This window comes from Arabidopsis lyrata (assembly GCF_000004255.2).
Source record: "Arabidopsis lyrata subsp. lyrata unplaced genomic scaffold ARALYscaffold_2, whole genome shotgun sequence".
Classification (NCBI taxonomy): domain Eukaryota; kingdom Viridiplantae; phylum Streptophyta; class Magnoliopsida; order Brassicales; family Brassicaceae; genus Arabidopsis; species Arabidopsis lyrata.
In genome coordinates this window covers 4,916,130-4,934,511 of record NW_003302554.1, presented here as the reverse complement: position 1 = coordinate 4,934,511, position 18,382 = coordinate 4,916,130, and the positions used below count along the sequence as shown (strand labels likewise).

General features: G+C 37.6%; 3 protein-coding genes, 1 long non-coding RNA gene and 1 pseudogene across 8 annotated transcripts; 2 read left to right on the top strand and 3 right to left on the bottom strand.

Annotated features, from left to right (window-relative positions):
- Window positions 1–2,100: 2,100 nt before the first annotated feature.
- On the bottom strand, window positions 2,101–2,897 carry LOC9322799. 2 transcript variants are annotated; one of them, XR_002333979.1, is made up of 3 exons: window positions 2,885–2,897; window positions 2,534–2,600; window positions 2,101–2,439 (listed from the first exon to the last, which is right to left on the bottom strand). It is a non-coding gene; the product is annotated as an uncharacterized LOC9322799 (long non-coding RNA). The 2 variants fall into 2 exon arrangements; XR_002333980.1 differs by lacking the exon at window positions 2,885–2,897 and having other exon boundaries at window positions 2,101–2,295; window positions 2,376–2,439; window positions 2,534–2,840.
- A 5,173-nt stretch (window positions 2,898–8,070) lies between these two features.
- LOC110230831 lies at window positions 8,071–8,981 on the top strand. Its single transcript, XM_021034942.1, has 2 exons — window positions 8,071–8,447; window positions 8,520–8,981. Exons 1-2 carry the CDS (start codon window positions 8,268–8,270, stop codon window positions 8,778–8,780), a joined length of 441 nt encoding a protein of 146 aa, XP_020890601.1. The 5' UTR covers window positions 8,071–8,267; the 3' UTR covers window positions 8,781–8,981.
- A 385-nt stretch (window positions 8,982–9,366) lies between these two features.
- LOC110230830 (uncharacterized protein At3g43530-like) lies at window positions 9,367–12,239 on the bottom strand. The gene is made up of 4 exons (XM_021034940.1): window positions 10,643–12,239; window positions 10,407–10,565; window positions 9,771–10,335; window positions 9,367–9,708 (listed from the first exon to the last, which is right to left on the bottom strand). Exons 1-4 carry the CDS (start codon window positions 11,456–11,458, stop codon window positions 9,518–9,520), a joined length of 1,731 nt encoding a protein of 576 aa, XP_020890599.1. The 5' UTR covers window positions 11,459–12,239; the 3' UTR covers window positions 9,367–9,517.
- A 116-nt stretch (window positions 12,240–12,355) lies between these two features.
- Window positions 12,356–16,721, top strand: LOC9322798 (bromodomain-containing protein 4). Of its 4 annotated transcripts, XM_021034939.1 has the most exons (9): window positions 12,356–12,484; window positions 12,695–12,973; window positions 13,010–13,430; window positions 13,542–13,619; window positions 14,311–14,542; window positions 15,161–15,236; window positions 15,593–15,692; window positions 15,851–16,222; window positions 16,351–16,721. In XM_021034939.1, the coding sequence occupies exons 2-9, from the start codon at window positions 12,741–12,743 to the stop codon at window positions 16,549–16,551; spliced, it is 1,713 nt and encodes a 570-aa protein (XP_020890598.1). In that variant the 5' UTR covers window positions 12,356–12,484; window positions 12,695–12,740; the 3' UTR covers window positions 16,552–16,721. The 4 variants fall into 4 exon arrangements, with proteins under 4 accessions (XP_020890598.1, XP_002888265.1, XP_020890597.1 ...); XM_002888219.2 differs by having other exon boundaries at window positions 12,357–12,484; window positions 12,698–13,430; XM_021034938.1 differs by having other exon boundaries at window positions 12,357–12,484; window positions 12,695–13,430; window positions 15,164–15,236.
- Window positions 16,671–18,307, bottom strand: LOC9322797 (annotated as a pseudogene).
- Between the last annotated feature and the right edge of the window lie 75 nt (window positions 18,308–18,382).

Below are 18,382 nucleotides of genomic sequence, written 5' to 3'. Positions count from 1 at the left end.
CAATCCATGTTTTCTTATGCAGGTCAAAGATGTGATTTCAAGATGGATCATCACTGTCTTTGGATTGTCAAATTGTGCCGCCACTAAAGACGTCCAAATAATCTGCTTGTTAACCCGAGTGGGACGAGTTTAAGACGCTTTGACTATGAGTAGATCTTTGAAAATATGCAGAAACCAGCGTTTGTTTTTGAAGGTAGGAATGTTGTTGATTTAGAGAAGCTGGAAAGATAGGGTTTATTGTTTACTCTATTGGTAAGCCATTGGACCAGTGGCTCAAGGACATGCATGTTATTGCTTAGATTTGAGTCTTTGCCCATTTTCAAGATTTGGATTGTTTTTCTCTAATTTTGAGTTATATCAAATACTTTGTTCTTTCTTAAATGTCGGTTAGATAGAGAGACTAGGTTTGGTTATTCTATTATTGCTAACGACGTTATACTGTGAGTATCAAATTTGTAAGCTTCTTAAGCATTTTCATATATAAAGCTTTTATTGTTTCTGATTACTAATTATATTCTTAAAAGTTATTAGTATTTTAATTTCGAAGTAAATATATAATATTATGGAAGATAAATGATTATTAATTAAAAGAATTCCTGATGACTAAAAATCTTTTGTATTTGTCGTACAACCATGTTCGACTGGGTACAACTAGGTTTGACTGGTACAACTAATACCATAACTATACTTGATACAACTAAGACCATAACTATAACCATATATGTATCAGTATATGTACTTGTCGTATTCATACAACTATGTTCAACTAGGTATATTTATGTTCGATAAGGTACAACTAAGATTATAAATGTATCCGTATTTGTATTCAACAATTATGAAAAACGATAAATTAGAGTTAATAAGGATTCTAAAAACATGTTGAACTATAAAGAAATAATTTTTAATAAATCAAACTCGAATTTATCATTTTCTTAGTGCATACTATTGTTTTCATATAAAACACTCCTTATAGTATAAGGAACACTTTGTAGGTGATCACTTATTTTGATGCAAAAGAGGTGAAAATTATGATTTCGTGCAAACGGTATTATGAAAACCTCTCAAATGATAATTAATAGTGTAAACTCATGTGTCCAACTTAAAATTACTAATTTTTATTAGAGTCCAACTGAAAATACGTAAAAATCGCAAAAGTCCAACTATGACTATGAGAGTATAACTGAACAACTAGGTACAACTACGTTTATAACAAATAATTTTTTATGAATATTCTGCTATCTTTGGCCCACTTTACAGCACTTGTGATGATTTTAAATTAATAACCCGCCGCCAAAGGTCCAATTTTTTATTATTTTTCACGTCAGTCATATTTAAATTCATTTTAATATCAATTTTAATTAATTTGTTATTTTTAAAAAAACTCGAAAGGACCTTGTAGTTGACCTAAATATACCAGTTGTACCTACACGTAGTTGTACCTAAATATACCAGTTGTACCTGTACGTAGTTGTACCTAAATATAACCAAAATACCACCATAGTACATTAAAAAAAATCCACTTTACCATACCTAAAAAAGATGGCTTTAAATAGCCTTACAAGGACTCAAATGAAACAACAGACAGAAGCTTAAAAATAGGAACAGACTCCACTACAATAACTGACTCAATTCCACAACTCCACTATCTAGACTCCATAAGACTCGGACATGATTGACTCCAAAAGCAAACCAACGACTAACATAAACAAAAGATCCACTTTACCATATACAAACAAAAGGTCAGTTGCACCAAAAACAAAAAAAAAACTATCTGAACAATCAAATAGTGCAGTTGCACCAAATAGTTCAAGTTATACCAAAATTGTCCCAGTTGTATCTAAGTGATCTAGTTGTACATAAAACTTCACTTTCACCATATGATTCTATTGTTTACAATCAAACAAATCCGCAATCTTTCAGTCTCTGCTGCAACTATTTAATCTTCTGCTCATTATAGCTCCAAAGTAGATAAATTTCCATGCTTTCTCAAAGTTGTTGCTTCAAAGTAAGCTCTTTCTTTCGTTATTGGCTAAGATTCCCCAATACAACGAATATATGAAAGTGCCTATACAAATAGACAAGGACAAAATACAAAAATAATCACCAATCTGGTTTCTTGAAAACTCAAAACTTGTTCATTTTACTTTAGAAGTCAAGAAATCAAAACTTGTTCATTTTATCCTATAGATCAAAGCAATGTCGGAGTAAAGCACAAAGGCTTATCTGGTGCTCCAGCAGTGGCAATTGTGATCTCATCCTTCAAATAAAGCACAAAGGTAATGCTTGATGAAGCAGCTTGGAAACACGAACCATTAGCAGATAAGATAGGATATAATACTAGAATTGAAGAGTTAGGACTAAGAAGGAGGTAAAACCTTGCGACGTCTGATTCGTTTTGAAAGAGGAGATTGATGAGATCCTTTAACCATCCCAATAGAGCTGAGTGAAGACCAGAACAACTATCAAGATGGTTATAAAGAAGTGAAAAGACAAAAAAAAAAAAATATCATCACAATCAAGTTTAAAGACTTACTTGATACAAAATTCCTCTTTGTGAGAGCTACTTTTACATATTAAATCCAACAACGCAAAACATCCATCTTGAACCAGATACAAGAAGATTTGTAAGCAACAAAAGTTAGAGCCCTCTTGACCAAAAACATAAATAAGTTAAAAAGGAACATATGTATGCTCGACATGAACCAGAATCCATTGAATGTGAACACATTGATTTTACAATTCCAGCATGTCCTATAAGAACTCTAGTACACTTATTCTCATCTACATCTCACACTTTAATTTGTATTCCAGCGTATAAGAATGTCAGTGTCACCATTTTGTCCTCACAAACAAGTAAATCAAAAATCTTTGAGTCACAACTTACAGTTTGATCACCATAAGCAATTATAAGACAACTATCTCCCTGCAACAAATATGCAATGAGTGAACATCAAACGAGCTTCACTTAGTTCCATAAATGGTTCAGAAATTAAACGTGTATAACGCACCTTGATCCATATGTCAAAGACCACATTGTGCACTACAAAGGACGACGGAGACTTTATCCCAAGACGAATTCATCGGAATTCGCGCAGTCCTCTGATGTCGCGGCGACGGAAACTGAGGAGGAGGCGGCGAGATCAGAGAATAAAGAGGCAAAAAATGCATGAACTTGTTACCATCATACGATCGTTGACTTGGGATTCTCGATTTTGAACGGAGATTTCTCAGGAGAAACGTAATGGCTCTCCGGTAAATCTCTAGCATCTGATAACGGAGAAGAAATCGAAGAGGAGAGTGTGGTGATTCATTGTAACTCTGTGCTTCTGAGTTCGATGAAACTGTCTGCTTCATCTTCATCATCACAGATTCGATTTTGATTTCTACAGCGTAAGCTACCAAAACATCAGTTTCGGTGGATCTGTATTTTTCAATTTTCTTCAACTTAAGGTCTACGTATATTCTTTGATCTTTCTCACAAGTCGTGGGTTATTGAATTTGGGTCGGATTGTCTTGGTTGGATCTGTAATTACTAATTCTCTTAAAGGTTTTTTAGACATTTCCATCACTTTTGATTTTAAAAAAAAGGGTAAAAGAAATTACAAACAAGAAAGTGGCATTCTAGCTTTTTTATTCGGGGAAAGTGGCTTTCTGAAAAATTGTCACTTATGCCACTTTTTGGAAAAAAAAAATCTGGCATGCCACTCAAAAATCTGGCATGCCACCGAGAATGTGAATTTTCGAAACTAGCCTTAATGAAATAAAGAAGAAATCAAAAAAGAAAAACTAAAAAACTCATTTCGTCCCACTCTCTCTCCTCTCTCTCTCTCCTCTCCGACCCCGACATTTCTCTCTCCCTCCGCCATAGCTCGCTCCCGCCGATCTGCACGTACGGTTTTGCAGTCGCGTCCTCCTTCTCGAAAGCGGTTAGTTTCTTCTCATGTATCCTCTTTTTATTGTTGCATTGATAGATTTTTAGGTAATTTAAGAGTATTTTGGAAATCTTTAAAATTAGGGATTTGAATGAGAATTGGGGGTTTTTTGGAAGAATTGATAGTATATTGGCGAATGGGAATGTTAGAATCGAGCTACACTCGTACATTGTTGAATGGAGTCACATTTTAAGTAGAATCGAGTCAGATCTCAGTCAATTGGTACAGCTAAGAGAAAGTTATTCAACAGGGTACAACTACGTTTAAGTATTCAACTGGTACAACTGATAGACTATAGGCCAACTGGTACAACTGATAGTATGTAGGCCAACTGGTACAACTGATAGTATGTAGACCAATAGGTACAACTGATAGGCCAACGGTACAACTATGTTTAATTATTCAACTGGTACAACTAGAATATTTGTTTCAAATGGTGTATGTGCTGTTTTTAATTGTTGTATTTTGAAGATAGTACCTTCCATAGTCAACTGGTACAACGGATAGTATGTAGGCTAACTAGTACAACTGATAGTATGTAGGCCAACTGGTACAACTGATAGTATGTAGGCCAACCGGTACAACTAGTATAACAGTGGAAAATGGTGTATGTGCTGTTTTTGATTGTTGTAGTTTCAGGATAGTACCCTCTATAGTCAACTGGTACAACTGTTAGAGTATAGTCCAACTGTATAGGCCAACTGGTACAACTAGTATAACTGTGACAAATTGTGTTTGTAATTATGTTTTAAATTATCGTAATTTCAGGAGGCGATGAAGAAGAAGAGCCATACTAACGTACATTTTGACTATGGAGGGTACTATTCAGAAGGGAATGAGTGGATTTATAAAAATTCACTATACGCTATATCGTTTAAGACGGCATGTTTAGAGAAGATAACTTATTCGGTGCTATTAGATAAGATCACTACGAAGGTTGGCCAGAATGGAGTCCCTGGGAATCTGAAACTGAGTTACAATCTATCTAAAGCTCGGAGAGAGACATATATTGTAGATGATGAGGACGTATACATTTTTTTAACAGAATGTGATGAAGAGGGTCGTATTCCAGTTTTGCATGTGGAGGTATTAAGTGACAATAACCAGAGGGTGGAAATGTTAGTACCGGAGCGTCGAAGTTCAGTTGGTGTGAATGAAGTTTTGGAGAATGATGTGAATGAAGTTTTGGAGAATGATGTGAATGAAGTTTTGGAGAATGATGTGAATGAAGTTTTGGAGAATGATGGGAATGAAGTTTTGGTGAATGATGTGAATAAAGTTTTGGTGAATGAAGTGTGTCAGAATGTGACAGGTATGGAAGTTGTGGCTGTGGAAAGGTCGATGGATAACCATTTGGATGAAGATGTGGATGGTATGTGTGATTTTGATGATATTCCAGCTATTCCAAATCGTGTAAAAACTCCGAAGAATATAGAATGGGAAGATGGTACGGGTATAGAACTTTATCAAGAATTTTGTTCTAAGGAGGCAGTGTGGGAATTGGTAAACAAAGCTGCAAAACAAGAAGTTTATGGGGTTTTAACTATTAAGTCTGACCCGGTGAGACTTATGTTACGATGCAAACAATATTCTGAAGGGTGTAAATGGTATTTACGAGTTGCGAGAACAAAGCAATCAGATTATTGGAGTGTTAGAGTGCATAGAAAGATCCATACATGCTCTCGGTCTGTTGAGTCTATAAGCAATAGTGTACAAAGAGGAACACCACGATTAATAGCAGCTGTTTTGCATGCTGACTTTCTAGGTAGTCTACAGACCCCAAATCCAAAAAGCATCATGTCTATTGTGACAGGAAGACTTGGTGTGCATTGTTCATACTCCACTGCATTAAGAGGGAAAATGCAGCATGTTAGTGAAGTGAGAGGTGGACCGGAAAAAAGCTACAAGATGTTGTTTTCTTATCTTTACATGTTATAGAAAGTAAATAGAGGGACTGTAACAAGTGTCGAGTTGGAAGAGAAGAAGTTCAAATACCTATTCATAGCTTTGGGCGCTAGCATTGAAGGCTTCAGGGCAATGCGGAAAGTGATAATTGTGGATGCAACTCATCTCAAAACTGTATATGGCGGGATGTTGGTTATTGCAACAGCTCAAGATCCTAATCATCACCATTACCCTCTTGCATTTGGTGTGATTGATGCGGAGAAGGATGATAGTTGGATATGGTTTTTCCAGAAGCTGAAAACTGTATATCCAGAAGTTCCTGATTTGGTGTTTATTAGTGACAGACATCAAAGCATCAAGAAGGCTGTCATGACGGTGTACCCGAATGCGCATCATGTACACTGTATATGGCATTTGTCTCAAAATCTGAGACTCCGTGCGAAGATTGATAAGGAGGGAGCTGCGAAGAAGTTCATGGATTGCGCTCATGCTTATACTGAGAGTGAGTTCAATAGAGAATATGGTATTTTTAGGAGTCGGTGGTCTAATGCTGCTGACTATCTAGATAAAACTATAGAGAGAGAGAGCAGTGGTCCAGGTGCCATTTCCAAGGAGATAAGTACAACATAGACACTAGCAATGCTGCGGAGTCAATGAACGCTGTGTTTAGGAAAGCGAGGACGTATGACCTCTTACCTATGATTGATGCCCTTGTTGAGAAGTTCTCTGAATGGTTTAACAAACATAGGCAAGATTCAGGTAATGCATCGAGCACATCACAAGTTGTGCCTTTTGTGGAGAACATCTTGCATGCTCGATGTCCAGTTGCTGCGAAGTTAAAAGTTGTTGAGCTTAACAGTTATAGACAAGAATACAACGTCATTGATCTCCATTCGGTAAGCTTTTTGGTGGATTTGAAAATGAAAACTTGTTCTTGCAAGACTTTTGATATAGACAAGTACCCGTGTGTCCATGCCATTGCCGCAGCAAGGTTCCTAGCCCGCAAGGAAGGGAGAGCTGGAGATGTAAGCATATATGGACTCTGCTCCGTCTTTTATTTGATAGATACTTGGGCATTGGCATATTACAGGACGTTGTTTGTAGTGCCACATGAGTCAGAATGGATTATTCCCGAGCCAATTAAAGATTTGGAGGCTGACCCGCCGGAATACACCCCAAAAAAAGGACGAGATCAAGATAAACGGTTTCCATCCGTTGGAGAAAAACGGAGAAAGAGTAACAAAGCTGTTCCAGGAATTAACTTGGAGAGATGGCTGCAGCCCGAGGATCCAGAAGCAACTTGATTAATTCCCTGGTACAGCCGGTACAACTGTTTTACCACTTAGGTTCAACTGGAACAACTGGACCATTTGGGTTCAACCGGAACAACTGTGTAACCATTTGGGTTCAACCACTGTGACTTAAACAACTTTGTACTTGTATTTTTATTTGTAAGACTAATATCGCTTTGTAATATATGGATTATTATTTGTAAGACTAGTTTGTAATAAAAACTATTTTATTTCTTAGCAATATTAGTAAAAATGGTTTCTGGGTTCAACCGATACAACTGGAAACAACTAAATATATAAAAATACAAAATTACATAAATCAAACAATAATAAGTAGTTTAAAACATTTTTACACTCTGAAAGTACATTTAATAATTTTAATATATGATATGTAACATTATCAATAATTAATGTGAGCTAAAACCAAAATTACACAAATCACTCTTTAGGTAACAAGGAACAATTAGTTCAAGCTCATCTATAAAGATGAAATAAGTATGGAAACTATGTTTTCTGACAAATTATTCTATGAAAACTTCTTAAACACCAATATAATGTGGAAATTGATGTGAACAACTAGATAACTATGATATTTTTAAGGTTCAACTATAAAATTACAAAATTTGAAATAGTTCAACTGTGAGGAAATTAGGACAACTGGACATCTAAAAACAACTATGTAGAAAATCTATTTGTCGGGGGTCCCACATAAATGTGTTCACACTAGTTTTTGACTAGTTTTTGACTTAAATCGGACCCACCTCCTTTAATTTGAATCTGATTTATTTGAGATCCCACCTACCTACTTTGACTACTCTCTCTCTCTCTCTCACATCTCGATTCTTCTTTATCTCTTCTTCTTCTTTTCTCTCTTCTTCTTCTTCTTCTCTCTTCTTCACGAGAAACCCAAAAAAATTAGGGTTTTCAGATCTATTCTTTTTCTTCCTTCTCTCGCCGTTATAAGGTATGACAATTCTCTTAGACTACTTCAGTTTAGTAGATCTGCAATTCTGGTAATTAGGGTATATGAGATTTGTAAGATTTTCAGATCTACCCAAAAAATTGTAAGATTTAATTGATTTATGTTTGATTGAATGGTCAGATCTACTTACCGAGCTTCATCTTCTTAACCGTAGATATGCCTTATAGTTACTCTCAACCCTCCACATCCGTAGAAAGTATCAACAGTGGATGCCGAAATGCGGACGCCAATTATGGTGTTCCCAAGAGGTGTTTCTGCGGTTTAATGGTCAAGCTTGAGCGGTGTATAACAGGACAGCGACAAGGAGAGCGCGTATATAGATGCCCATTGCTTACGGTATGGTTTAGTTGCAATTCTGGAACAACTAAGTACAACTTGCTGGTTTTGAACTTTCTATATTCTTCCTAGGATGGAGACGAATATAAGGTTAATCGAGATCACCTAGTTCAGTGGTGGGATTGTGCGGTTACGGAGGAGCTGTCCAAGATAAACCTACGATTTGACGTTTTAACCTCTCTTGAGGTTGCGAGGGGTGGATTTCCACCTGCTTTGGAGTCGATCCGGGAAACTCTTCGTCTTATGCGTGAAGAAATTGATGCCCTTAAAGCGAGGTTAGCCACAAAAGAAGTCGAGATTGCGAGGCTTAAGGGGTTACTTTCAAGTTGGTAATAATATTGTATGATTACCACCTAGTCTTTGTATTTGTATTTTGGATATGAATTTGTATTTTGGATATGGATTTGTGTTTTCATGAAGTCTTATTAGTAGTTGTACCTGCAGTAATGCTAGTTGTACTTGGTTCAACCGGTACAACTCCGACTTATATGTATTTACTAAGTATTTTTAATAGTAGTTGTCCCAGGTTTATAATATAGTTGTCCCTGGATTATTAGTAGTTGTCCCTTGATTAACTGGTCCAACTAAAATTTAAAATTTATTTTAATAGTAGTTGTTCTTGGTTTATCACATAGTTGTCCCTGGATTATTAGTAGTTGTCCCTGGATTATTAGTAGTTGTCCCTTGATCAACTGGTCCAACTAAAATTTAAAATTTATTTTAATAGTAGTTGTTCTTGGTTTATCACATTGTTGTCCCAGGATTATTAGTAGTTGTCCCTGGATCAACTGGTCCAACCAAAATTTAGTAGTTGTTCCTGTTGTCCTACTTGTGTTAATAGTTGTCCCACGTTTGTTAGTAGTTGGACCAGATGCATAATTTTTTAAAATATAATTTCTGAATCATCCTAAACCCCAAATACAAAAAATGCACCTAAACCACAACACAACCAAAAGATAGTACAATGTTTTGAATCCTAATAAAAGATAACCGCAAAATACTCAGAAAATATAAGTTTTGTCCTACACAAAAGCAATTACTCATAAAGAGTGATCTCTCATAAAGATCACCTATTTCTTCTGCCGCTTCTTCCCCTTCCCCTTCCCCTCTGCTGTAAACTGTTCAGCCTGAAACCTGGAAGCCTTCCTTTGTCTCTTTTTCCCGGTCTGGATTGTAGGGCCACTATGCTTCGGCCTCACTGCTTTCTTCTTCTTGTTCTCCTTCTCTTTCCTAGCCAGCTGCTCCTGATCACCTTCATCACCTACACAACTCCAATGTTAGAACATGTATGTTACACTAAAAACTACAAAAATGTAAACTCACTCAATTCTTGAATCTGGATTGGCTTAGGGTCTGTGAAACCACTGTGAAGGACCAAAGCCTTTGTCGGACTCGCTATTGGTTGATTAGCAGTTGGTGTACAATAGGTTGGCACAAAATCACTTGAAGTCCCTGGATGATACTCATTGTACCGCTCTTTCTCTAGCTGGACTGACACATAACCCTCTAAGTCTTTCACTCTCCCATCCAGCATACTCACTTTGCTATCCATCTCAGACAACTTCTCCATGATCTTCGCAAATCCTTTGTCCACAGCTGACTGTAATGAGAGGATATCACCAAGCCTCTCAGGGACTTCACCATCACTTTCTTTAACATCACCAAGCCTCTCAGCCACTTCAGGGACAACATCACCAAAACCCCGAGCCTGCAAGTCCATCTGGTATAGACTTTTCCACCAGATTTTCTTCTTCTTTCTGATCAGCTGCTCTCTCCAACCTTCAACAACTGGATCAATAAATCCCATCCCTTCATCAACATTTTTCTCAACAAGGCCAGACAACATCTCTTTCTCATCCATATCAGGTTCCAAGATGCTTGAGATATCCTGTCAAATACACATAGCATCAATCTCAATAAATATGCATACTAAGAGAAGTAAAGGCACCAAAAGCTAACCTTAATTTCACCAAGGGCTTGGTTTATTTCATCCAAGGTAAAGCCCTTCATGCAACTGTCAGTGAATTTAGATTTGCACATTCTTGGACAGTCATTAGCTGCGGGAACAGCTTCTCTGAATCGCCTTCCAAGCTGTGGTATGCACTCAAATGCAAAAATCTACACATTCACAATAACACAGTTTTACTACTATAACTTAAACACTCTAACTCATTACAATATTCACAAGTTTTTACCTCAAGAGGAGTGATGAATCCAAAAAAGCTGCTCTGTGCTTTTGGTTTCACCTCACCTTTCATGTTTTTCATCATTCTCCGGATCCCTGTCATACATTGCTCAAAAGAATACCTTCCCCACGGGAATATTTCACAAGCATGAACATCATCAACAATCCTTAACAGGAATTGCTCTATGTTCCCATCACCCTTAGAATCAGCCTTCACAACCGCACATAAAAACAACAAAATAATCAACTTCTTCCTATCCAAACACTTCTCACTCTTAATAGCTGCCAACTTCTTTTCTACATCTTTGATTTTGATTAGGTCTGTCCTCCCAAACATCCTCCTGACAAACCTCAAACTACCCTTCTTCTCATGATTCCTTGGGTACTCATGGCAGTCCAACCCGGTCAACAAAGCATGCTCTTTCAAGGAGTACCTTATAGGCACTCCATTCACAACAAACCAACACTCATTCTCCATACCCGTGCGAGCAGTGCGAAGCATAAGCATCCACATGCCTTGAATCATGTGATTTGGTTCCTTAGGCATGTGGAATATATGCTTAAACTGAGCATGATTCCTAAACCAACTAACTTCCTCATCAAATGCCTCTATCATGGCCACTGTTTGGCCAACTTTACACCTACTACCTACCTTACATACCTTGTTGTACTCAGTTGGACTAAAGTACATGCTCTCTGGGGGCAGTGGTTGGGATTCCTCATCATCATCATCCTCATTTGTATCAGCTGCAACATCATTAACCCTCTCCTCCTCCTCTTCCTCAACAGCAATATCATCAACTATATTCTGCATATTCAAACACATACAACTGAGTACAACTATGTCTGTTGCTTACCTTTAACACCATATACAACAAATACAAACTGTTACTTACCTTCACAACACCAGCAACATCTTCCTCCTCATTATCACCAGCAACATCTTCACCCTCAGAATCAACAACTCTCTCTTCTTCCTCGTTATCACAACCCTGACCATCAATTGACAACTCACGGACTTCTTTATCATGCTCACCGACTTCTTCTTTCTCTTCTTTATCAGACAATTCCGGAACCGAAAAAACTACTAATTCGGTGGATGCTTCTGCGGATTCCACTGTTGGACCAATTACAGCGGCATCCATTGGAGCTTCTGTTGGATAAGCGGCATCCGTCGGAGCATCTTTTGGAACTGCGGCGTCCGTCAAAGCTTCTGTTGGAACTGAAGCGTCTGTCGAAGCTTCTGTTGGATCCGGATTTGCAGCCCCTTCTCGAGACCCTTCTGTTGATTCATATATCCTGTTATCTCTACCTTTCACGCGAGCCATATAAGAACGAGACGAAGACACGCTGAACGGAGTCGGAGGAGACGAAAAGACAAACTACCGAGGAGGAGACGGAGGAGACGAATGACGGAGTACACGCAAACGACGATACGCCGGAGAAGCAAGATTTCCGATGAGAGTGGTGTCGGAATTCGTCGGAATTCGTCGGACTCTTCGTTTTCTCGAGAGTAGTTTGAGTTTCGAGTGAGAATGGGAAGAATGAGATTAGGTTTTTACAGTTTTCGATCTGAAAAACTTAAAGAAATTTTACAAATTAGGATAAATAATATGGATTTTAGGTTGGGTCGTAAATAAGAGAAATTCGTTTGGTTTTATGGTCATTTATTCAGTTTTTCGATTTTTAAGAAATTCAAAAATAAAGATAAAACATAACAGTGACATAAGAGGTTACCGATTATCGATTAGTGGCACAAGAGGTGAACTCTCTGGCTTTCTAGCCATTGTTTCGATTTTCTCTGATTTGACGACGACGTAGCTTTGTTTGATTTAGGGTTTACCTTTTTCTGGTAAAATTCTCTCTGCTTTTGTTCCTGAATTCAAGCTTCTTTTCTGATTTGTGATCTACGATTATCTGCAAGTTGTGTTGTCTGCAATTTGTTGGAACAATTCGATTGATTTTTATCTTCTCATTTTGTCGTATGATTTGGTGTTTTTGGTTTCGGATGTGATTGTTTCAGATTTTAAGCTTTTTTAGTCATTTGGTTGTTTTTTTGCAGTAGTTTCTTATAGCTTCTGTGAAGTTATACGATTATCGAAGAGAAGATGAAGCGTAAAAGAGGACATAAGAAAGGGAAGAAGTCTAAAAAGTCCAAATCTATTACTGAAGAAGGGAACTTGAATGAGTCAACCGAAAACGTGGAGAATCAAACCTCGGAGCAGAGTTCTGAAGGTCCTGCTGAGTGTGAGAATAGTGAACATGAATCTAAAATGGAGGTTGATGCACCTTCTTCTACTGAGATTGGTAATTCACCTATTGCTAGTGTAGATCCAGCTGATAATGTAGCGGCGAAGTCAATGGGACGTGTTAAGGTTAAATTGAAGACCTCAAAAGCACCAGAACCAGATGAGACATGGCGTGATGATATTGATAAGATTAGTTCTCAAGTGGGGTCTGAAAAACCTGCTGTCCCTGCTGAGAAAAAGGAGGAATTGGTTCCTCCGCGTTTGCCTGAGAGAAAGCCAGTGTTTCTGAATGTTTACAGGAAAACTAAGGGTATAAAGATTAAGTCTTCGAAGGCGGTAGATGGATCTAGCTCGGTTACTGAGAAGAGTGCTGATGCTGTCAAGGCCCAGGATGCAAATGCACCTCAAAAGGATACAAAAACGCTGGATGAGAATCCTCAAGCCAGTAAGAAAGAGCCAGAAAGTGCACCAATTTCTTTGCCGAAAGAGGAGAAGAAGACTGACCAAAATTCACGATACAATAAACAAGAACTGGAGGATTCTCTTACAGTATGCTCAGATTAATCTACCTAATTTGTTGCTCTTTTTGAAGGTACGAATAGTTCGAGTTGAATATCATGTCTAATTTACCTTCTTTGTGTTGGTGTCATACTGCTATAGGTGATCAAAAAGATTATGAAGATGGATGCTGCTGATCCCTTTAATGCTCCTGTGAACCCAGAAGCTCTTGGAATTCCTGTAAGTGCAGATTTTAGCTTCATCTTTATTAGATAGAGGCACACTGTTTTGGTACATATTAAGCTTGGCTTCTGAAAACTCAACTATTAATATACATCTCACATATCTCCATCACATGCTTATGTTGAACTTCCTAGGTAAAAAACTCTATATATTTTTGCAAAGCCTTATTACTCTGCTTGTGAACAAACGTAGAATCAGTTTGGTCTCAGTTGATAAGACCTAGAAATGCTATAGTACATGAACCAGTCCTATTAGTTAGCTCAGCGTATGGGTCTCATCTTTCTCTTTCCGTATGTGGAGAAGGGAAGGATACTCTTTTAAAATGTGTGTAAGTGGACCAGATTGGCTGTATTAGTATACAGAGATTTTTGTCTGTCTCTGTCCTTGAGGGATATAAATTTTCAGTTCATATGGATTAACTTACATTTGTCTACCAAAGACGAACAGTACCCTCTTATCACCTAATTAGGAATATCTTGACTCTGTCATCTTATAATTTTTGACAAACTTAGACTCTTAACAGAGATGGATAATGAATTGTAGTATGACTTTCTTGTCCCGGTCGCTAGACAGTAATATGGGATATTTTCTCCTATACTTTTCCCATCTATTCTTTGCTCCTTGCTTGTAAAGGGGTTTCAGAATTGTTAACTAACACAGTCTACCTGTTTTCTGGTCTTGGTATTAGGACTATTTCGAAATTATCAAGACACCTATGGATTTTGGAACAATATGCAATAATTTTGAAAAAAGCAACAAGTATATGAATTCTGAGGACGTTTACAAGGATGTCCAGTACATTTGGAATAACTGTTCTAAGTACAATAAGAAAGGTGATTATATTGTGGATTTGATGAAGCGAGTAAAGAAAAATTTCATGAAGTACTGGACTGCAGCAGGGTTGTACACTGAATCAGCAGGTATTACCAAATTTATCTTCTCCAGCTTTTGACTTTTGGGCTGAACGCTGAAGCATTGTTAAATTGGTAGCTACAGCTCTCTCCATAGATAGTTATGCTTCTGGTTCCCCTTAGGCTTATATAGTTGACACTTGAACATATTCAGAAGCTTCTGCTTTTGAATCACCATGTGTGTCTGACAAGGGTCATTGCTGATTTTAGCTAATGAAATGTCATTGTTGAAATTCATATGGCCTCATTTTAGTAATAAAAGTATAAGAAAAACAAACTTAATTTATTAATAGATCCATTCAAAGCTGTTAGACGCGCGGATGAGTTAATCTCGAATGATTGGGCATGTAAGCCTTTGGTTATGATTACCGCTTTACGTCTAGTTTGCATGGCTAATCAGTTTCGATTCTCTTATGAATTTCAATTTTAAAAGATGTGTAGACCCATATGTAGGAAGTGCATGTGGCCATTAAAAAAAAAAAAAGAATTCTATGCGAAAGAAAACTATCAGGAGAAAATGCCAATATGTGGAGCGATACACTATTTGCAATGTAACTATTAGCTATGTGTTTTGGTCTGAGTAACTGTGTTTTACAAATTAGCTTATTTGGTTTCTTTGGTTATCAGCAGAAAATACAGAGGATGGTGGGAAGTCATCCACCAAAGGCAGTCAATCCAAGCAGAAGAGCCATAAACGCCATGGGTATGTCGCTGAAACGTTTTTTCCTCTGATACATAGGGCCTCATATTCAAATGTGTGTACTTGTGGTCAACCTTAGCCTGAGTTTGGTTTCAACCGTGTCTCATAAATCTTCTAGGTTATAGCCAAGAGGTTATCTTTTACAAAGCTACTGTAACAAGATCTGCTTAACCATAGCCAGTCTTAGTCAATGGTCATTAAGCAGACATTGTGTAGCTGAATTTGGTTTTCTCTTTTGCCAAAATGTATTTCCATTCTTTTTTTACTGATGGTTACTATAGAGCTTGTGCCCTTCTTGTGCCCTCCAAAAGTGGGATTCGGATTAGGTTTCATTAAATAGTCATCATTTTCGTTTGCAGAAGGCACCACAAGAGTGATTGCATGTGTGCGATATGTGTTTTGAAGCGACGTAAAAGAGAACGTGAACGAGATTCTCAAGGACATTCTGGAGCACAAGAGGTTAGTAGTGTGTTTTGTTTACAAAACGCACACATATATCTCTTGGTGTGCAAGTGTTTATGTGCAAAGAGAACCCACACACAACTCCGGTTTTGACTTCAGACGGCTGCAATGTGTAAACTTTGCAACAAATTTTAACTTTGATATCTCTGTTGAAGGAATCTTCACCTGCGGGAAGTCCGTCTGTGGATAATTCATCAATAAACATGGGTGAGGAGCAGGACATGGATATTGATGTTGACAACAAAACCGAAATCGTGGAACTAGATAGTCCGGTGTCAAAGAGACAAAGAGTGAATGAAGATAAACAAGAGGTGGAGGAAGAGGAAAATGTTGAAGTGGAGAGTGAAAATAAAACCAAAGCTAATGTAGAGGATAAGACTCATTCGATTGATAGAGTAACGGAAGAGACTGGCGATGAGCGTGTGACTAGTGCTGCAGAGAAATTGGTTGTTTTAGCATCCATTGAAGGTCCAAAATCGACTCATAAAGATGAGGAAGAGAAGGAAAAACAACTCCAAGAGCAAAAGGTATCTACTCTTTCTATTGGCTCTCGTTTACCTATATACAACAGAGAAACATTGGTTTGAAGCTTTATAACGTTTTGATTAAGCAATAAGCACGATTGAGGTAAATTGGTGTTATTTCGTTATCGCAGAAACGGCAGGAGTTGGAGCGTAAAGAATGGAGAATGAAGATGCAAGAAAAGTTCGAAGTCAGAAACCCGCAGCTTCTAAGTCTCTGTGAAACTCTCTTCCCTAAGGACGACAATCACAATTCCGTGTGGAACGGACCTCATTCGCTGTTTAAATATCGTAATAGTGCTTTACACAAAGCAGTTGAGGCATTGATGAAGTAGTAAGGTAACATAAGTATTTAGCTATCATTCTTCGTTTTGTCTGTTAGATATGTTTGACACATTCAACACCAATCACCATAAGCATCTTTGTAATTGAAAACAGAGCATAAAACTGTTGGTAATGATTACCACAAGGGAATAAAGCTTCAGTGTACTGTATGATAATATTACATCACAAGTGAGTTATGAATTGTACATAAGTACTTATGAACAATTAAAAAGAAGCTAAAACATGCAAAAGCCAATTCATCAGATGATAAATACAGATAGCAAACAAAAACTAATAATAAGTTGTTCAAGAGAATAACGTATTGTCGTAAATGGAACTTAACGGTTAATAATAATCACTTTCTCTCCATTTGCCCGACTGGGTTTGTTTATTTGAAGTCGCACCAAGCTTGGAACGTATGAAGGGCACACAAGTGGGACACAAGATTGTTTCGTATAATGTTCAATTCTGTCAGATGACCAGGTACGCGGAGCTCCTCTGATAGTAACAGATTTCAAGTATCCATCTTCTCCAATGATGTGAGCTGTTTGGTAGCGACGACGACGACGACTGTTGTCATTGGTAGGTAACTCTAGATCGAAAACCACAGCAACTTTCTTCTCTTGGTCAATGAAAAAACTCCCAGACAAACACAGACCGTAAAAACTGGTGGACAGTTTTAAAAACTTGATCCACGACACCGCATTTAGATCATCAATCTTATTCGTAACAAAGATCTCGATTGCCGTAGGTGGGTTCCAATAGCGTTGATATAAGACCGCGAGCTGTTCTTCTTTAACACAAGATAGAGACACAAAATCTCCTCCATCACTGAAAGTGTCGCGAAACGGCAGAGGCAGAGGCCGAAAGCTCTCTGTTGTAAAATCAAAACATAGCAAAAGATCTTCAAGTATTTTGGTTACTCCGTGTTTCCTTGCAAGAATATAAGTGTTTCCCTTCAAAGACGCGCCGTTGATATGAGAAGATATATGGCAGTCGTCCGTAGGGACATCAAGAACCTTCCATGAATTAGAGCTAAAATCGTAGATTTCGTATACTATAACATACTCTCTTCCGCTTAGAGGAAAATCGAAATTCCTCAAGATTTTGTGGGTACGCTTCTTCTTGTCATATCCGAGAGCATACGCGTCTTGCCCGCGTGATTTATCTCTCGGTTGGATCCACTTTGTTTCCCGGATTCCATACCAAAAGCCTCGAGTTGTCCTCAAGGACGCATAGCAATAACCCTTCACACTGAAAGACCGTAGCTGGTAGCTACATCGATTTGATCAAATATACTTACTTGCTTTATAGATGATGGATTAACCAAGCTTTTATGGATTCCTTGGAGATCCAAGTTCATAAAACAAATTTTATGATCCATCATCAAGAATCCCATAAACTGCCTCTTTGCTTTTTTACCAAGAATCCGATTTTTAGATGAAGCGTTCCACTTTTTGCAAGTAGATCGCACTGATCTCGAACAACTCAATGGAACCCTAGACAATATCTCCTCCGCTACCAAATCCTCAGGAAGATCGGAAATCGTCCTCATTATTGATTATTCCAAACGGCTGAATCGGTTTGTTCTTAGTTTCCGGCCAAATCCAAAACGAAGAAGACGACTACTTACTTATTCCCTTTTCTTCCACGTGCTCATTTTTTTTTTGTTTTGGCCCAATTGAGGCCCATTTATTCTCACCAATTGTAATTATTTTTTAATTCTCAACCGTTGTTACTATTTATTTATTTGTTTAATTAAGAGCTTATCCAGAATTTTTTTTTTTTTTTGGGTAAAATTATCCAGATTTTTTTTTTAATTTGAGCTTTTAACTCCTTTTT